Source organism: Odocoileus virginianus, chromosome 20, assembly GCF_023699985.2.
Source record: "Odocoileus virginianus isolate 20LAN1187 ecotype Illinois chromosome 20, Ovbor_1.2, whole genome shotgun sequence".
NCBI lineage: Eukaryota > Metazoa > Chordata > Mammalia > Artiodactyla > Cervidae > Odocoileus > Odocoileus virginianus.
Genome location: NC_069693.1, coordinates 1,058,193 through 1,078,438, shown reverse-complemented (window position 1 = coordinate 1,078,438; position 20,246 = coordinate 1,058,193). Strand labels below are relative to the sequence as shown.

Genomic DNA, 20,246 nt, shown 5'->3' with positions numbered 1-20,246 from the left:
GGCAAGGAGAAGCCCACACACCTAGAACCCATGCTCCACAAGAGGCCACGGCAAGGAGAAGCCCACACACCTAGAACCCATGCTCCACAAGAGGCCACGGCAAGGAGAAGCCCACACACCTAGAACCCATGCTCCACAAGAGGCCACGGCAAGGAGAAGCCCACACACCTAGAACCCATGCTCCACAAGAGGCCACGGCAAGGAGAAGCCCACACACTGCAACGGAGAATAGCCCCTGCTCAGTCCAATTACAGGAAGCCTGTGTGCAGTAATGAAGACCCAGCCCAGTAAAAAATAAATTTTTTAAAAGGCCTATATTACATGGAAGCAACCTAGATGCCCATCAGCAGACGAATGGATGAGGAAGCTGTGGTACATATACACCATGGAATATTACTCAGCCATTAAAAAGAATTCATTTGAATCAGTTCTAATGAGATGGATGAAACTGGAGCCCATTATACAGAGCGAAGTAAGCCAGAAAGATAAAGACCATTACAGTATACTAACACATATATATGGACTTTAGAAAGATGGTAACGATAACCCTATATGCAAAACAGAAAAAGAGACTCAGATGTATAGAACAGACTTGTGGACTCTGGGAGAAGGCGAGGGTGGGATGTTCCAAGAGAACAGCATCGAAACATGTATATTATCTAGGGTGAAACAGATCACCAGCCCAGGTTGGGTGTATGAGACAAGTGCTCGGGCCTGGTGCACTGGGAAGACCCAGAGGGATCGGGTGGAGAGGGAGGTGGGAGGGGGGACCGGGATGGGGAATACATGTAAATCCATGGCTAATTCATTTCAATGTATGACAAAAACCACTGCAATGATGTCAAGTAATTAGCCTCCAACTAATAAAAATAAATGGAAAAAAAATAATAAAAAAATAAAAATAAAAGGCCTATATTATTAAAAAATTTAACAGGACAGATTATGAAGAACATTTAAAGGCATGTGTATACTTTGATCCTGGATTTATGGGTAGAGTGACACCAGATAGCAGTGAGAAATGTAAACATTTAAATATGGTCTGCATGCCACAAAAAAGATCGAAGATCCCACATGCTGCAACTAAGACCTAGAGCAGCAAAATAAATAAATAAAACTAAATATTAAAAAGGAAAAGAGTTCTAAAAAAAAAAGTCAAACTTGAATCAGAGGGACATCAGTAAATGGCAGAGTAGGAAATTATAGGTCCTTGTTCCCCCTAAAAACTCTAGATAAACAACATCATGCTGGTCAAAATAGTTTTTCAAATACTGTAAAAATCAGTGAAGGATCTGCAGAAACTAAGCAAGCACCCTAACCAAAAAAATTCCACAAATCAAAATGATAAATTTGGGGAATGTCCCAGAAGTCCAGCGCTAAGACTTTGCGCTTCCAGTGCAGGGGACACAGGTTTGATCTCTGTAAGGGAACTAAGATGCCATATGCCATGAGTCCAAAAATCTAATGGAAAAAAAGATAAATTTGAGGGCATTTTCAACGGCTCCATGCCCTCCTCCCAGGCACAGCAGAGTGAGGTGGAAGCTGCCTATTCTCAATTCTACTTCGGGAAAGGAAGGAAAAGCAAGGCACTTAACTGCAATATTCTGGTTTGTCCGAAGGCTGACCAACAGTCTGGTTTCTGCATCACTTACCTCAGTGCCACTGACAACGGTGGCGATAGTCTGAAAGTCAGGATGGAGGCCAGTAAGCCCCCTGGTAGACTCCAAAGCTTGGGAGAGCAGCAGGGAGATGGCAGTCCTGCCATGTCTGGGGATAAAAAGACTAGGGCAGAGGAATTCAATAGAATGTTTAATGCCCTGAGAAAAATCAGGTGTGGGGGAGTGAGACTTTAGGGAAATTAAGACATTTAATGCAGCATCCTGTTTATAGCAGAATTGGGGGAAAATACTCACCTACACAACAGGGAAGATGCATGTCCAGAAAAAATCTGAGAAAGGGTTGATTAGCAAAAGTCTTTCCCTGCATAGGTTGTGGCTTCCCAGATAGCCCTAGTGGTAAAGAACCTGCCTGCCAGTGCAGGAGACGTAAGAGATGCGGTTCAATCCCTGGATCAGGAAAGATCTCCAGGGAAGATCCCCTGGAGAAAGAAATGGCCACCCACTCCAGCCTGGAGAATTCCATAAACAGAGGAGTGGTGGGCTAAATAGTAAAGTCCATAAAGACTTGGGAGAGATGGTTTAATGTAACAATTAAGAGTGACAATCCCATCACCTTTGCCTAATCACAAGACTGACATCTGTCATATTCGAAGACCCACACTCAATGGCAGGTGTGTACACACAGCTGTGTACACCAGGGAGCAGGATTTTCAGGGGCCGTCCCAGAATTCTGCCTGCCACCCTGGTTTTTGCTAAGACATGTCTGCCTGAGACGATTTATGCTCTTCTCATATCCTTGATACCTGATAAAAAGTAGTCCAGGGATTTCCCTGGTGGTCCAGTGTTTAGGACTCAGTGCTTTCATTGCAGTGGCCCAACTTAAATCCATATATCTGAGTCACTTTGCTGTACAGTAGAAATTAGTATAATATTGTAAATCAAATATAACACTTGTGTCTTGAGTATTGGCCTTTGCAGCAGTGAGCAGCTGAACTTGGGTTTGGTGCCAGCCTTGTCCAGTTACACTAAATTTTTTTGGTAAAAATTTTCATTGCCCTCAAAAGAATACTCATACCCACAAACCATTTTTCCGTTTTCTCCCCACCCCAGCACCTAAAACCACTTATCTACTTTCACCCTCTATGGATTTGCCTAGTCTGGGTATTTCATATAAACAGGATCATATGATGTGTGGCCTTTTGTGTCTAATCTCTTTTACTTATGCATAATGTTTTCAAGGATCATCTGTGTTGGAGCATGTGTGGGTACTCCTTTTGTCCAGCTTAACAACAGCCCACTGTACAGGGAGACCACATTTTGTTCACCCGTTTATCAGTTGATGGACAGAAGTGGTGTTTCTACCTTTTTGCTCTTATGAATAATGCTGCTATGAATGTTTGTGTACAGCTTTCTCTTGTGTGCAGCTACATATATTTTCAGTTCTTTCAGATATATACCTAGGAGTTGCTGGGTCATGGAGTGACTCTATATTTAACTTCTGGAGGAACCATCAGACTGTTTTTCAGATCAACAGCCCTGTTCAGATTAAATCTTGCCTCTTTTCATGTTTCCCACAGCTCTCAGTGACTCCTAGCTTACAATACATCTGGCAATGTTTTCAGCTCTTTGCCTGCAGGTTTATTTCCCTCACCAGGTCCCAGATCCTTAAAAACAAAGGTTAGTGTATCTTAATCTAGTGTCATATTCATTTTGACATTCTCACTCTCCTCGTAGTAAAATGGAAGCAAGCTACTGAACTGACAGATAATGTCGCTGGGGAAGCTTTATTTTATGAAAGTGGTTCCCTGGCATGGTCTGGAAGACTTGCCCAAAGAAATTACTGGTTAGGAATGAGAAAAGAAAATCCTGACAATTTCTCTTTCACACTTACAAAGTCAGATTTCTCTTCCAATTAAGTTATATTTATTCATAAAAATATGAGAGCTAGGAAGCAAGAACTGCCACATCATGTGAACTTATTTTCTGCTTTCACGTCTAGTTGTGCTAGCATCATTCAGGGTGCTCCTGTACAAGGTTCTCCAGAAGAAAGTCAGGCCCACGTTCTCAGCCATGAGTCCCCCCGCAGTTGTTCCTGCGCACTGGCCAGTGCGTCCTGCATCTCGGTTATTTGCTTTCACAGACTCCCCACTTCGGCAGTGTGCACAGGATCCTTTACTTTCACTTCCTTTACTAAGTTTTGTGCTGCATTCAATCTCTTCTTTTCAAAATGTTTTCTTCTTTTCGATCTAATAACTAAAATGTAGACATCATGTTGCTGAGATACTAATAAATGAGGAATTATAAATGGAGACAAAAGAAGTGAGGAAAGATATGGAGAAATAAAGGAAGGAACAACCGAATTTTCAGGCTATACTGAATGCTATTTGCCTGATAAGGAAAATTGCACTTTGAAATTATTTCCCCACTTTCTGTACTCAAGCTTTGTAAATTCCCAGTTTTAAAAATGTATAATATTGTAAATCAACTATACTTGTTTTTAAAACTTAAGCAACTTAGCATGCCCCCCACACAAGCATATATGTTGTTATCTCCTCACAAGAATTGGCAGGGGTGGTGGGCGACTATCAGCAGGGGTCTCTGACCCGGGGATAGTAACCTGTTTTGTGGGCTTGGATCCCATTTCCACATCAGGCTGAGGCAGACAGTGTAGGAAGGCATCTGCCTGTCATTCAAAACTCGAGAATAACACAACATTAATAAGTATGCGTAAGGGAAATGTTTAGTCCAGGAAAGGTTTTGTCTCCTGAACTCTCTTTTCAATCCTTGGAATTGCCTTGCAAAAGGAACCAAGCAACCACACAGCTGTTTGCCCCTCTGTGCAATTGAGGATGGTTTACTCTCGCAGGTGTGGCTAGAAATGTTCATCTTTCTTACCTCCCACTTAGCTTTGCTTTTGAGAAAATCAAACCATCATTGTCAGCTCAGCTTTCCTGCAATTTTGGATCTGACAAGATAAACTGGTTGACCACTTACCTGAATGAATGAAATTTTCCAGTTCCTTCTCATTCTCTGGAAGCAGGTACGTGGACTCGTCCTGGCTCTCATCCTCAAAGAATTCCTCTTCATCTCCTAACGATGGGATCTTGATATTTTTATAAAGTGATGCAAGCTGTTGTTTTTCCTCAGCCTCTACCAGTCGACTGAAGAACAAAGTGCATAATTTCAGGGGAAGGCTGTGCCCTATGGCTTGCAGAATCTTAGTTCCTGACCAGGGATCAAACTCTGCCCTGTGCAATGGCGCACAGAGTCTTAACCACTGGACCACCAAAAGAATTCCCCAAACAGAGAAATTCGAAAGCATAATTTTCACACTAAATCATCAAGTCTTAATCCTTAGTCCTGTGATTTTCTGACTAAAAAGCAGTCACTAGTATCTGGTGGTACTAGTACATGGAGAGGGAGGCAGAAATAGACTTTGAACAAAATGTCAACATTTTATATAAAGATAGCGTAGGTACTGTTGGTTTTTCCTTTTGCTCAGTCTCCAATATTTTTTGGCCTGGCACTGTTACTGATCCTGTATTTAAAATGTTCATCATGGGGCTGTGAATGCATTAATTTAGATTAAAAAAATTCTGTATTATTATTTATCTTGACTACCAAGTTTTTGGCACTGCCTTAAATTTTGCACCTGAAGTGAGTACCTTGTTCACCTCACCTAGATCCAAACTTGGAAGTGGCTCATTGACTAGATATTTCTGTGTGAAGTGGAAATGGATAATACAGTGTTTAATTTTTTCTAACATAGGTACCTTCTTAATTATGTTTGACTTATGTAATAATGGGCTTCCCAGGTGGCTCAGATGGCAAAGAATCTGCCTGTAATGTAGGAGACCTGGGTTAGATCCATGGGTCAGGAAGATCCCCTAGAGAAGGGAATCTTACCTAACCCTAACCCTAACACACTCCAGTATTCTTGCCTGGAGAATTCCATGGACAGAGGAGCCCTGCAGGCTACAGTCCATGGGGTTGCAAAGTTGGACACAACTGAGCAACTAACACTACATGTAATAATAAATCATTTTAGGGTTAGCTTAATTGTGTTCTAAGGAGCTGAGATGGAGGAAGGGGTGTAGGGGTAACATTCCAGAATCATGCTGTGCAGCAGAAGAACTGATTTGACTGTAAAAACTGCTGCAGATAATCAGAAAACTGGGACAGGAACAGGATTTGGGTGAGGAGAATGAGGTACTCACTTCATGTGCAAAATTTAAGGGGGTGCCAAAAAACTCAGTAATGATGATAAATATTTTTAAAAACTGAAATGAGTGAATTCCCTGGCCGTCCAGTGATTGGGACTCGGTATTTCCACCACCAAGGGCCCAGGTTAAATCCCTGGTTGGGGAACTAAGATCCCACAAGCAATGCAGTGTGGGTAAAGAAAGGAAAAAAAACTGGAAAAATACAAAATAAACCAAATATCAAAATTTAAAAAGCAGGATCCATCAGCACTGTGATGAACTGCATGACAGCCTGAGTCAAAAGGGAAAATACTGAGTCTCTATATACACGCTTTTATGTATTATTTTATGGTTCTTCTTTTCTAAAACATTAAAGTAGTTGAGAATATATTTTAAAAATTGAAAAGTCCTATATCAAAACTCACGGCATTATCTTAAGTTTAAATACTTTATATCAGAAACAAAATTTATTATACTTTTACTTTCCTGGTTTAAATGAAATAAAACTCACTAATATGACTGTGTGGATCACAATAAACTGTGGAAAATTCTGAAAGAGATGGGAATACCAGACCACCTGACCTGCCTCTTGAGAAACCTATATGCAGGTCAGGAAGCAACAGTTAGAACTGGACATGGAACAACAGACTGGTTCCAAATAGGAAAAGGAGTAAGTCAAGGCTGTATGTTGTCACTCTGCTTATTTAACTTATATGCAGAGTACATCATGAGAAACGCTGGGCTGGAGGAAGCACAAGCTGGAATCAAGATTGCCGGGAGAAATATCAATAACCTCAGATATGCAGATTTACACCACCCTTATGGCAGAAAGTGAAGAGGAACTAAAAAGCCTCTTGATGAAAGTGAAAGAGGAGTGAAAAAGTTGGCTTAAAGCTCAACATTCAGAAAACTAAGATCATGGCATCCGGTCCCGTCACTTCACGGCAAATAGATGGGGAAACAGTGGAAACAGTGGCTGACTTTATTTTTCTGGGCTCCAAAATAACTGCAGATGGTGATTGCAGCCATGAAATTAAAAGATGCTTACTCCTTGGAAGGAAAGTTATGACCAACCTAGACAGCATATTAAAAAGCAGAGACATTACTTTGCCAACAAAGGTCCGTCTAGCCAAGGCTATGGTTTTCCCAATATATGGATGTGAGAGTTGGACTATAAAGAAAGCTAAGTGCCAAAGAATTGATGCTTTTGAACTGTGGTGTTGGAGAAGACTCTTGAAAGTCCCTTGGACTGCAAGGGGATCCAACCAGTCCATCCTAAAGGAGATCAGTCCTGGGTGTTCATTGGAAGGACTGATGCTGAAGCTTAAACTCCAATACTTTGGCCACCTGATGTGAAGAGCTGACTCATTGGAAAAGACCCTGATGCTGGGAAAGATTCAGGGCAGGAGGAGAAGGAGACGATAGAGGATGAGATGGTTGGATGGCATCACTGACTTGATGGACATGGGTTTGGGTGGACTCTGGGAGTTGGTGATGGACAGGGAGGCCTGGCGTGCTGTGGTTCATGGGGTCGCAAAGAGTCGGACACAACTGAGCGACTGAACTGAATTGAATATATTTTCATTTTTTATATTTATTTATTTATTTTATTTGGCTGCACTGGATCTTCGTTGTGGCATGTAGGATGTTTAGATGTGGCATGTGAACTCTTAGTTGTGGCTTGTGGGATCTAGTTCCCTGACTAGGGATCGAACTCGGGTCCCCTGCATTGGGAGCACAAAGTCTTAACCCCTGGACCACCAGGGAAGTCTCTCATTGATATATATCCAAAATTTACTTCTGGAAAAAATTAATGGCTAAAAATTACATAAAAACATGCTCTGGGGCACATATTTTTCCTTTTGCCTCGGGTTTTAAAATGTCACTATGGGTAACACAAACTTAAAAGCTATAAATGTTGACATTAGCTCAGTAACTTAACATTGCTCACTAAGAGTTCAGGATGAAATGTTTTAGTGAGTTATTTTAGGAATCTTCATATCTGTTAACATCTCTGTTCATACTAATGAAATAAACTGAAATTGAAGTTCCATAAATTGAGTCAAAGGAGATCATCAGATTAGAAAATCCAGAACCAAACATGCTGGTGACACTCACTTATTAGCAAAGTCTCTTCAATTTCACCTTTAATTTTACCTTCATTTGATATACTTCAAGCTAGTCCTAAAATGGTTACCTTAAAAGATATTCCATAGATGGCAATGTATTTCCCATGTGCACACTTAATCATAACAAAGAATTTAGTTCTTCCCCAAGATGTTTCTGATGGGATATAATGGAATCCTGGAAGTAAATCCTAGAATAGGAATCAACGTGCTGCTCCTGATCACAGTCACATGATGTGACAGTGTGGCTCGCTTTTGTCTGATACTAATTTCAAAATGATCACATAAACTGAGCTTCGCCACAAGCTTTATTTGTGTGAACAAGATGAAGTGTCTTCCCTAATGCTACTATCACCCCAACCACAATGATAAGTTTCTAGTGAAAGAGACAGTGGTTACTTTTCTGCTTTGCACTATTAAGATTTCTTTCCAAAGCATCACTTTCACTCTAGAAAATCACATTGTGAGAGGATGCCAGCATCTCAGAACATTTTTGATCATGAGCCACAGTAAGAGATAACTTTTACTTCACAGTCTAAGTCTGAAAAGTTGAAAAACAGCATTTCTATTCTACTAAATTGTATTTATTCTGTCCTATTTCTTTTTAATTTATTCATACTTTTTATTTTTTTTTAATTTTTTGCCATGTTTCTTTTTATATTTTTCATTTATGTTATGATCCACCATGAATATAGGCCATATTCTGAAAAACACTGAAAATTTATAATGACTGTAATTATTCAGTGATTATAAGAATTACCAACATCATCACCATTATTAACATTACTACCATGAAATAATCTAGTTACTTTATGTCTTACTAAAGGACAGTAAAGATTATTTAGCATAGACTTACTATATCACGTAGGAAATAATGGTCCCAAATATCAGGGCAATAGTGAGGGCTATACATGCAATTGTAATTACTTTAACAAGAGCAGGTCTATGAGGAATCCATGCTAAAAATAGAAGGAAAAGAAATTTTCATAAAATCTCATTTTAGCTGTGACTATCAGTTATTAGGGCTTCCCTGATAGCTCAGGTGGTAAAAAATCCACCTGCAATACAGGAGACCCTGGTTCAATTCCTGGGTTGGGAAGATCCCCTGGAGAAGGGAAAGGCTACCCACTCCAGTATTCTGGCCTGGAGAATTCCATGAACTGCATAGTCCATGGGTTGCAGAGTCAGACACGACTGAGAGACTTTCGTAGGTGGTGCTAGTGGTAAAGCACTCACCTGGTAATGTAGGAGACATAAAGAAATTTGGGTTCAATCCTTGGATCGGGAAGATACCCTGGAGAAGGGCATGACAACCCACTCCAATATTGTTGCCTGGAGAATCTCATGGACAGAGAAGCCTGGAAGGCTACAGTACACAGGGTCACACAGAATTAGACACGACTGAAGTGACTTAGCACACACATGAATCAGTTAATATATTTGTTAATCATACTGTTTTAGGGGAATGGGAGAGAAAATCAGAAATAACATTACAAATAAAATTCTTAATTTACAAGAAAACCATGCAAGCTGGATTGCACAGCCTGTGTGAGCAAGTATAATTTGAATTCCCACCTAAACCCTGACTCCTTTTTTCATCTGTCTCCTGTCTTTGGCCAAAGCCGGTCTCTTATGGTCCCTGATGTATGGCATAAACTGCCACTGATATAGCTGAAAGGAGAGTGGCCTTAGTTTTACAACTCAAGTGTTGCCTGATGGTCTTAGGTTATACAGTGCTCTTTTTAAATAAAACATGATATTACAGGGCAATCTGAGATCTAATCCCACAAACCTGCATTCCAGGGGTTGGTGTTTAGGCCCACTGAATATCCTATAAAACCAAGGGTGGTCCTTGCAGGCTCACTCTTCTCATCATCTGAAATGAAAATAAACAAACAGAGCTCCTATAGGTACAAACTGAACAAATGCACAATTGACTAAGTACATTACTCAACCATTTGTAAAATCTGACAAACTGAGGTGCCTCCTCCTTGTCTCACACGGAGCGCTCCCTCACTTTCTTTCCCTTCTCTGGCTCAACAACTGAGCTGAGAAACTCTTTGAGACTGGCACCTCAATGTGAAGTCAGCTTGACATGAAGAAAAGAACCTGGACTATGAAAATGCTCAAAGATTAAATGCTTAAGCTTTCAGTTCAGTTCAGTTCACATGCTCAGTCATGTCCGACTCTTTGCAAGCCCATGGACCGCAGCACGCCAGGATTCCCTGTCCATCACCAACTCCCGGAGCTTACTCAAACTCATGCCCATTGAGTCGGTGATGCCATCCAACCATCTCATCCTCTGTCGTCCCCTTCTCCTCCTGCCCTCAATCTTTCCCAGCATCAGGGTCTTTTTAAATGAGTCAGTTCTTCACATCAAGTGGCCAAAGTATTGGAGTTTCAGCTTCAACATCAGTCCTTCCAATGAATATGCAGATGTTCATTTAATGATTCTCTCGATTTTCCTGTACATTTTTAGGTTTTCATAATGAAATACTGATGTGGAGGATAAGGGTTAAAGATGGTTTCTAAGGCCGTGACTACTGAAAACTGGTTATTGGACTTGGCAATGGGAAGGTCATTGGAGACCTAGTCAAAAGTGATATTACCCATGTGCATGACTGACAGAAGTTCATGAGAGAACAGAAGGAAAGGGATTACAGAGAGGAAAAGTTTTGAAAATTTTCTGAAGAATTTTGCTGTCATGGCAGGAAGAGAAATGAAGGCATCTCCCAGAAGGGGCTGAGGGATCGGGAGACAGGTTTTGCATTTTAATACAGAAAAATTTACATCATGATCTCATGAGCACAGGGACAACACTTTAAATTGTGATGCTACTGGAAAGGGAGAAAGAATCAACCAGTGTCCCAAGGGGATGGAAGTTGGTGCAAAGGTGAAGGGTCAGCCTTGACCTGGCCGGGAGGAAAGATGAGAAAGTGTTATTCAACTGCTAGTTAGGGAGATGCAGATGCTCGCTCAAGTGCTTGTGTTTTGTCAGTGATGGTGGGAACAAGGTCATTCTGTAAGATCAAGGCTGGGGTAGATATGGTAGGGGTGTTTGTGAATGAGAAAAACAGAGGAGAAAGTCACCAAGCAAAGGGGAAGGATAACTGGACTAGGAAAATAGACCAGCATACTTTAAATAAAATTTCCTAGAAACAGAATGGCTGGGTACACTGACTACTTTTTTATAGCCACTCCTGTACCCCAGAGCCCACCAAAATTATTCAAACTATGCAACACTAGTCAATCCTAAAGGAAATCAACCCTGAATATTCATTGGAAGGACTGATGCTGAAGCTGAAGTTCCAATACTCTGGTCACCTGATGGAAAGAGCTGACTCACTGGAGAAGACCCTGATGCTAGGAAAGATTGAAGGCAGGAGGAGAAGGGGGTGACAGAGTATGAGATGACTGGATGGCATCACTGACTCAATGGACATGAGTTTGAGCGAACTCTGGGAGATAGTGAAGGACAGGGAAGCCTGGTGTGCTGCAGTCCATGGAATCACAGAGAGTCAGACACGACTTAGCAACTGAACGGCAACAATAACAACAAATGTAACACTAAGCTTACTCCATATACCTACCCTGCCTCACCCATTCCTTTCCTCAGACAGTCAACAGAAGCTCTGGGTCATGCTCCCCTCTTTCTACCCCCTGCCTCCTGACAAGGCTGGTCCTTCCCCACATGGCTTGGCATGGTGTGCCCTGCCTGCTGTTTCTAGGATTCTGTGTGTATAACCTTCCTCCTTCACAATGATCATTTCTGAGTCTGTGGGTCTTATCATACCTGATTAAAACAAATCCTGGGTGTATTTAAAAACTGGGTCAAAAAGTGAATGCATTCTTCTTATAAGAACTCCCAAATTGCCCTCTGAAGAAACTGCACTTGTTCCTGGCTTACACACAAGACAGGAGATTAACTTTCCCTACTCCTTTGCCGGTACAGTTTGAGATATTTTGCCCACTTTCAACATAGCTCAAAACTGGAATTAGAATGTATTTTCAAGGTGTATTTTCCTTTTTATGAGGTAGGCACCTTTCCATGTAACCGAAAGCTGAGTTACAAGAGCAAATTGGAGTCTTCCAGTGATCCAACTAGACAAACAATTTTGTCTTCTATCTCTGTATCATAAATTACACTTGGGACTAAAAGCTCAGGGATAGCACAGGACTCAGCGAACCTCTAGGGCCACCTCACAAGAAGTTAGTGTTGATAGTTAGTGTCAAGATAGACTAGAATGTGGGCCTTCCAACACTTGACCCAGCTTCCTTTTCTGGACTTTGGTGGTGGTGAAGTGAATGGGGAAACGAAATACTACAGCTGAGCTTTGTGTGTGTGTGCTCAGTCACTCAGTCGTGTCCAACTCTTTGTGACCCCATGGACTGCAGCCAGCCAGGCTCCTCTGTCCATGGGATTCTCTAGCCAAGAATACTGGAGTGGGTTGCCATGCCCTCAGAGGATCTCCCCAGCCCAGGGATCAAACGTGCATCGCTTACAGGTTCTTTACACTGAGCCACCTGGGAAGCCCATAGCTAAGCTTTAAGAATGTCTTTGGGATGGACAGATGTATTAACCATGATTTTTTTTTCTATATTTCCTGACACTTTGACATCTGTGCTATTTTCTAATCTGTCCCTAGCAGCATGGCTACTAACCCAGCCATGGTGGGCAAGGCGTGCCTTTTTCTAATTTGCACTGAGTAGGGGGAGCTGTACAGGTTAGTTATGAGCATCATGGGATGCCCTCCTGGAGGAGCCATACGACACAAGAGCTTTGCAGATATTCATGGATCCCACATGCACTCCCAGATCCCGACTTACCAGTGCTCGCTGGGGGCTGCATGGGCGTGGTACTCGGAGCTAGATGGCCATTGAGGGTGATCAGAGAGAAGAGAGAGGTTTAGGATACATTTAGGAAAATTACAATATAATTTGGTATTAGACGACAGGGCATGACACGTAATTTCCTAATATTAATTGCTGAGATGGTAAATTTCTCAGCAAGTTTACTCCAGTGCCGAGCAGATGCATGGGGCTTAGTCTGCAGAAGAGTGGTGCTCTGCTCGCAGCCAGTGTTTCTTCTGATGAACATGGACAGTTAGCAACACAGTGCATATGGGTGTGGTCTGCTTCTGCAGTCACGCAAGCTGGGAACCCTCCTCCCAAGCAGAGGACCTAGAGAAACTTGGCGCGGAGTTGAAGGGCGCAGTGCTGTCATCAGCTCAGAGAGGTGGTGCCGGGAGGCAGTGACAGCCCTGCCATCAGCCAGCTCACACAGAGAGAACACAGGATCTAGTTTCCAAGCAACGTCTATCTAATCTTATTATTTTATGGATCACGCTACTAACAAAGAAGAAAAGACACATTGAATAGCAGCTAGGACCACCACAGAGTACAGTTCCCATTTCACTGACCGAGTAGTAACAACGACTCACCTTTGGGTCTTGGGATAGCTCCATGGACCAAGTGAAATTGCTTACCGAACTGTATGGGTTGTTTGGTGACATTTGGCTGTCTTTCTAAGGGAAAATAATCTGGAAAAGAAAACCTACAGCAGTGAGGTGTAATCACCCCTGTTTACTTCCCCTGAAAAGAGTGAAAGCAATGGTTGAAGCAACCCATTCAGCATGTTGTTTGTCTGACTGGTTTTAACTCACCTGCATAAGGCACACACAGATGAAGTGGGTACTCCATTAAAAACAAAAATAAAACAGCAAAAGAACGTTGAACTTTGTCCATCATTCCAAAACTGCTAGTTTGTTACCGCGTGGGTGAAAGGAAGTATTTAGCTGTGTCTACCATCTGCCCTGGATTTCTGAGAAACCAAGTAGCTTTTCCCCCTACAGAATGTCTCAGTTCCGACTGGGAGCCACCAGTGTGAGGTCAGCTCACCTCGGGACATGGAATTCTTTGATGGAACGAAGTCAGCCAACGGGGAGACTAACAGAATGAGAGGGTGTGCTGGGAGTGAGTAAGAGCCTCAGTGCCCAGACTCTTGAGGAGACAGAAGGGAATCAATTATAATTCAATGTGACGCCTCACAAGAAGCAGACGGAGGAGACAGCAGGGCTCTGTAGGCCCATTCTAATGCTTACCTCTGGCTTCCTGGATGTTTGAGCTTCATCAAGTTACTTAACCCCTCTGAGCTTCAGTTTCCTCATCAGTAAAATAGGAGGAGGAAAGAATACCCACTTCACAGGGTTACAGTGATGGCTCAATAATGTAATCCACACAAAGCTCAAAAACAGGGTGGGCACTGAGAGTTAGTTAGTTCTGGATGTAAAATGTGAGTGTGTAATCTTTGAAAAAAAGCAGTTTGGTACACCTCCAACCTCTGGGGTACCATCCAGAAGCCTAGACCCAAGTGGCTGTCTCCAAAAATTTCTTTAAGGGAGAGATTAATTGAATCATCTCAGCATGTAGCAAGGGGACTGAACAATGAGATGGTGTAGAAGGCTGTCTTCTGGATTTGTCCTCTGCCCAGCCGGTAGTTCACATGATACACAAAATAGGCTTTCATCCCTCCTACCAGTGGTAGTTAACAGGCCGGACACCTCTTGATGCTTATACAGCCCCGAGCACCAGGAGCCAACTCCACTTGTGCTGCAGCCCAGAGGGCAGCTGCCCCTCCTAAATGTCGGAGGTGACAAGACTGGGCCCGCCCCACCCCCCACAAGACTTCCTCCCGCCTGGACAATCAAGAGGGCCTTGCTTTGTCCTTTCAACAGCCAACCTGTCTTCCCCCATCCTGCTGTGCCCCTGGGACGAGCCTGATAAGGATGCAGCTCCCGTGCTCTCCAAATCCCACAGTCTCACAACTGCCTCCGATCAAACCCATCTCTTTGGAGCTTCCTACTGGCCTGCCTGTGGGCACTGTTTAGACTGGACTTAGGACTGTCGAGGTCCCTGGGGACACTGCTGTCTCTGGAGCTGACCTGGAATATCCATCTCCCTGTGCTCACTGCTGCCTTGCCCCGTCCTTCCCCCTGGGTCTGTGGACACCAGGCTCCTAGTCCAGGCTTCCTGGAACACGAAAGGTTGGACAGAATTCATTGCGTTTTCCAGGAGCGTGGAGGTAAAACTCCACACCGTCACCCCGCATCTCCAGGTTCCACCCCACCTGTATCCTTCAGCCCTTCAGGTGGCCCCCCTAGGCCCATGAAGCCTAGGCCACCATCCTCCCCCACGCTGTAGTCCCTGCATGGGGCCAAGTTACGAATCCCCAGCACTTTGCTTGGGTCCTGCCCAAAGTGGACCCACAGTGACCTCAAGCCAAGCTGCTTCCTCCCTTGTGGGGTATAAACCGTGTCAGGTCCCACTAGACGTCTGCTCCCAGGATGATAGGAACCTCCAGAGCCCTGGCTGAAAATGCATTTCAGGGGCCAGGGGGAGGGGCCTGCATTTTTAAGATACCCCCAAGTAACTTTCAGGATAAGAAGTTTGGGGAACAAGACCGAACTTAGTGGTTTCTGGCTGGAAAACCTCATCAGGGCCCCCATTTCTTCACCAGGACACTCCCTCTTTGGGGCACAAGTACTTCTTCAGACCCTTCACCGGTTCCTCCCACCGTGAGGACCCACCTTGAGAAGGGTGCTGCCCGTAAGCGCCACACTTTCTCCACCTGCCGAGGGGTTTCGTCTTTGTGAGGTCACAACGGAGGGCACTGTCCAGGCAGAAAGAAGAGCTTCTGCAGGGGAGGCTGTCGTGAGCTCTGGCTCTCCTGACTGAAGACTGAGTTGCTGGGAGCGCCCAGCACTACCCACATTCCCGGGCCCTTCTCTCCTCTGTCCACAAGGCTGCCGTGTTGCTTCTGAGTTAATTGCTTTTTTTTTTTTTTAGCATTTAAACACTTATTCTTCAAATTAAGAAATTACACATTTTGATAATGGCCATTGTCTTCAAAGTGTCATTCAGTTCCCACACATTTAAAAGGATAATGCTGATTCTGACCAATTCCTGTAACTGTCTCCTTGATATCCACCCCCAGACCCCATCATATAGTCTTCTGACCATATGGCCTTCTGACCAGTCCTCCCACATACAGGGCTTCATGACCATCTGCTGAGACTGCAGAGCCCTTCTCCCTGTGCCGCACCCCCTCAAGTCCCCCCACATCTCCGCAGTCAGGAGATCCAGATGAGGAGGTCGAGAAGCACAACCGACAACCTGCTGGTGTCCCAAGCACTTCTGGAGCCACAGTGCCATGCTGGGCACCACAGACATGGCAGACCGGGACCAATGAGGTCCCCACTCCATGGAACACAGAGCCTGGTGTGTGGCATTAGGGGACAGAGCAGACAGTAAGAAAGGAGAAAATGTACGAGCTGATGCCAAGTAGTGACGCATGCAATGAAGCAACTGAAGAGAGGGCGGTGAAGTGGGAAGTGAGGAAGGCGTGCTGGTTGGATGGTCCAGCATCAACACGGCCATGAACGGCCCCTGGTCCAGGTCGCTGAGGGGTGGAGTCAAGGCTGGGCAGTAACCTGTGCTTGGGAGTAGCTGAGAAACAGGCAGAGACTCCATGACACCAGGCACAGGTTTTTCCACCCTGACTCTACAAAGCCCTGGGCTGGTGGATCACACTTCAGAGTTACCTTGGGAGGTAAGGAGTCACTGACTCAGTTACCTTGGGAGGTGAGAAGTCACTGATTCAGAGTTACCTTAGGAGGTAAGAAGCTACTGACTCAGTTACCTTGGGAGGTGAGAAGTCACTGATTCAGTTACCTTGGGAGGTAAGAAGCCACTGACTCAGTTACCTTGGGAGGTAAGGAGTCACTGACTCAGTTACCTTGGGAGGTGAGAAGTCACTGATTCAGAGTTACCTTGGGAGGTAAGAAGTCACTGACTAGCTTTCTGGTGCCTTCACCTCCCCATCCTAGGATCCATCCTCCCAACCCTGAACTCACTGGGGTTCATAGGGACCAGGATCTGATCCCATCCCATGTATGCATAAAAACAAGTAGCTAATGAAAACAAGAGAAATAAATGTGCTCACGGGCCAAGGAAATAAGCAATTTTCTAAGCAAACTTATTTCCAAAAGAAAAACAGCACACTGGATTACGGATTCTATCAGAGGCACATATATTAGAACAGATGGACCAAAATTTTAAAGCAGTCACATACATTTAGAGAGATAAGGCATGACATTAGCAATAGAGAATGAAACTAATAACATATAAAAGAGAACCAAGAAGAAATATTAGATATGTAAAACAGTTGTTGACATGAAGATACATTAGAGGAAATAAGTAGCAAATAGACAGCTGAGAAACAAATTAGCAAACTGGCATAGGAAACAGGAAATGTCCAGAGGAAAGAAAGAAAAAGGAATTAGAGAACATGAAAGCAAAGGTAAGACATACTGACAACAGACACAGACATGCTAACATCTAAGTATTAATAATAGGAGTCTTAAAAAGAGAAAATTTTTAAATATATAGATGAAATCTTAAAAAAAGAAGAGACAATTTTCCCAGAATGTAAAACAGAATAAAGACATCAGATGAAAAGGCCCATAGAAGTAGCTTCAGAAGTTAAACATATACTTACTATACAACTCAGCTATTCCACTGCTAGGTTTTTACCCAAGATAAATGAAAGCCTGCACACACAAAAAGCACTGAAAAAGAACATCCATAGCAGCTGTATTTACACTAGCCCAGAGCTGGGCTCAAGGTAATATCCATCTACAGGTGAACAGGATGACTGCCTGTGGCTCATCCATGTAACGCAAAGTAAGGTACTGACACACAGTACAACGTGGAGGAGCCTTCAAATCATGCTGAGCAAAAGTATCTGGATACAAAATGTAGGATACGAATAGAACATTGTACAATTCTATCTTTATAAAACTCTAAAAGACAATTCTAATGTGTATTCACAAAACAGACATGTGACTGCTCAGGTCTTAGGGTTGTGGTGGGCATTAACTGTGAAGAGACATGGGGAACTTTTTTGGAGAAGGGAAAAAATTCTCTATAGTTTTACTGTAGTGGTGGTTACAAGGATATGGACATTTTTTTCAAAACTCACCAAACTGTAGACATAAAGGGAGATCAGCATACCTGTGGTATTTATAGAGCCTCAAGACTGGATGAGGTCAAGGTAGCGTGAGCAGACGGAAAGTGGGGAGGAAACAGCAAAGGGGACCTGAAATGCAGGCCAGAGGGGCAGGGGTTGAGCCCTGAAAGCCAGGTGAACGTATTTCAGGAAGGAAATGACCCATCACCTGAGAATTTGAGACGCTGCTGCTAAAGTCAAGGAAGAAAACAGAACTGACCACTGGATTTAGCAATGTGGAAGACATCTGGCAGCAAGGTAGGTTTTGGAGTGGGTTCAAGAAACAACGGCTTTCCCAGGGCCTCAGTGGTAAAGAATCTGCCTGCCAATGCAGGTGACCCAGGAGATGTCAGTTCAATCCCTGGGTCGGGAAGATCCCCTGGAAGAGGAAATGGCAACCCACTCTAGTATTCTTGCCTGGGAAATTCCATGGACAGAGGAGCCTGGTGGGCAACAGTCCATGCATTCACAAAGAGACAGACACGACTGAATGGCTGAGCAGAAGAATGGAAGGGAAATGAAGACAGCAAGAAGAGACCACCTTTGAGAAATTCTGCTTTCTGTAACAAAGCAGAGAATGATACAGGAGCTAGAGGGTTTTCTTTTCCTTTTTTAAAGTATGTTTGCACATCGATGGGGATAACCCAGTATATATAGAAAACATGATGATACAAGAGATAAGGGAAATGCAGGAACAATGTCCTAAGGCAGTGGACATGGAACAGGCTCTGGCACCAACCCAGTCAAAACAGTGGGAAGGCACGGATGTTACCAAAAGTGGGTAGAGGTGGTGGAGACCTACGATGGAAGCCCCTGCTGGTGGCTCCTATACACTCAGGAAACAAGAAGCAAAGTCATCTGCTGGGAGCAACCCGGAGGGAAGCTTCAGGCAAGGGATTGTTGGAATCTGGGTACTAAACAGCCAACTAGCTTAGAAAAAGATACTTGAAACAGATGGTGGGCAGGTCCTAGTTACTGGTAATGGAATGAAACCACTAGCAGAGAGGTTGAAAAACTGTGAGGTCAGGACACAGGAAGGTCTACAGGGATAATGGGACTAGGAGTATGATGGGGGTGGTTTTAGACGCAGTACTGCAAGAGTAGAAATCTTTGCAGTCATCATTCATAAGATGACTGCAACAAAGAAGCAGGAGTGATATGACAGTCTGATGTTCCAAGAGTCAGAACTGTTTTAGAGAAAAGGGAGGGAGAACAATCTAGAAGCAACAAGTGAAGAAAAGTAGGAGAGAAAGCAGCCACTCCCTGCAAGGATCTTAAGAGGTGCTGCACAAAGAGGAGACTCATGTTTCAGCAGATGATGGATGAATGGAGACTTCCAACCGGGCCTAGAAGGTTTCAGAGTTGGGGCAGAGTGAAGTAGGGCTATCAAAAGGGAAATGAACTGAGCCATGTATAGGTGAGAATAAGGGAGGTAAGAGGGGACCTTGGAGTCCTGGACACACAAGCTGTATAATAGGTGGTAGGGAGATAGGGAATCCTCCTAGGAGGAAACACAAGACTGGGATCCTTTTAGAAGGACACTTTAGAAGTCCAGGAGGCCCTTTTAGAAATATTTTTTGGGGACTTCCTAAAGTGGTCCAGTGGTCCAGTGGCTAAGACTCCATGCTCTCAATGCAGGAGGCCTGGCTTCGATCCCTGTCAGGGAACTAGCTCTCACATGTCACAACTAAACAAGATCCTGCATGCTGCGACTAAGACCTGCCACAGCCAAATGAACAAATAAAAATTTTTAAAGAGAAATACTTTTTTAAAAATACTAAGCTTGGTAATATAGTTACAGAAGAACTTACCAGGATGCTTGTGGAATATTGTATATGACTTCCAAAACCCTCTGGAGTCACTAAATCAAGAGAATCTGGGTTCACTCAAAGTGTATTTCTTTGGGTATTAGAATACAATTCCCATATATTGGCAGTACGACTCTTGATACGTTAGATTGCTTTCTCTTACAGAGATAATGTTGATAACCCTAGACTCTTCAACGATCTTTGCACAAATCACATGAGAAATCCAATTAATTTACCCCTGCAACATTTATTGGGTTAACTATACATTAAGGTAGGGATCAGATGTTACACACCTATATAAGCACCAGCTACAGGTATCAGATAGTGAACACAGCATTCCACAATACCAGCAGGCGACTGCTTCTCACCCCCTGGAGCGTCATGGACCCCTAGAGAAGTAGATGAACCTTCTGTACCCTGGATTTCTA

At 43.5% G+C, this 20,246-nt stretch overlaps 1 protein-coding gene across 1 annotated transcript; it reads right to left on the bottom strand.

Annotated features, from left to right (window-relative positions):
- Nucleotides 1-3,381: 3,381 nt before the first annotated feature.
- Nucleotides 3,382-15,446, bottom strand: C20H19orf18 (chromosome 20 C19orf18 homolog). The gene is made up of 7 exons (XM_070451645.1): nt 13,608-15,446; nt 13,386-13,484; nt 12,772-12,810; nt 9,737-9,820; nt 9,181-9,310; nt 4,611-4,777; nt 3,382-3,869 (listed from the first exon to the last, which is right to left on the bottom strand). The coding sequence occupies exons 1-7, from the start codon at nt 13,690-13,692 to the stop codon at nt 3,751-3,753; spliced, it is 723 nt and encodes a 240-aa protein (XP_070307746.1). The 5' UTR covers nt 13,693-15,446; the 3' UTR covers nt 3,382-3,750.
- Nucleotides 15,447-20,246: the final 4,800 nt, after the last annotated feature.

Excerpts from the sequence above, each read along its gene's own strand:
- C20H19orf18 (XM_070451645.1), bottom strand. The coding sequence starts at position 13,692 with ATGATGGACAAAGTTCAACGTTCTTTTGCTGTTTTATTTTTGTTTTTA. Across the intron at positions 12,811-13,385 it reads AGCTATCCCAAGACCCAAAG|CTCCGAGTACCACGCCCATG; the intron begins GTGAGTCGTTGT and ends ATGGCCATCTAG. Across the intron at positions 3,870-4,610 it reads GGAAAATTTCATTCATTCAG|TTATTAGATCGAAAAGAAGA; the intron begins GTAAGTGGTCAA and ends TCTACATTTTAG.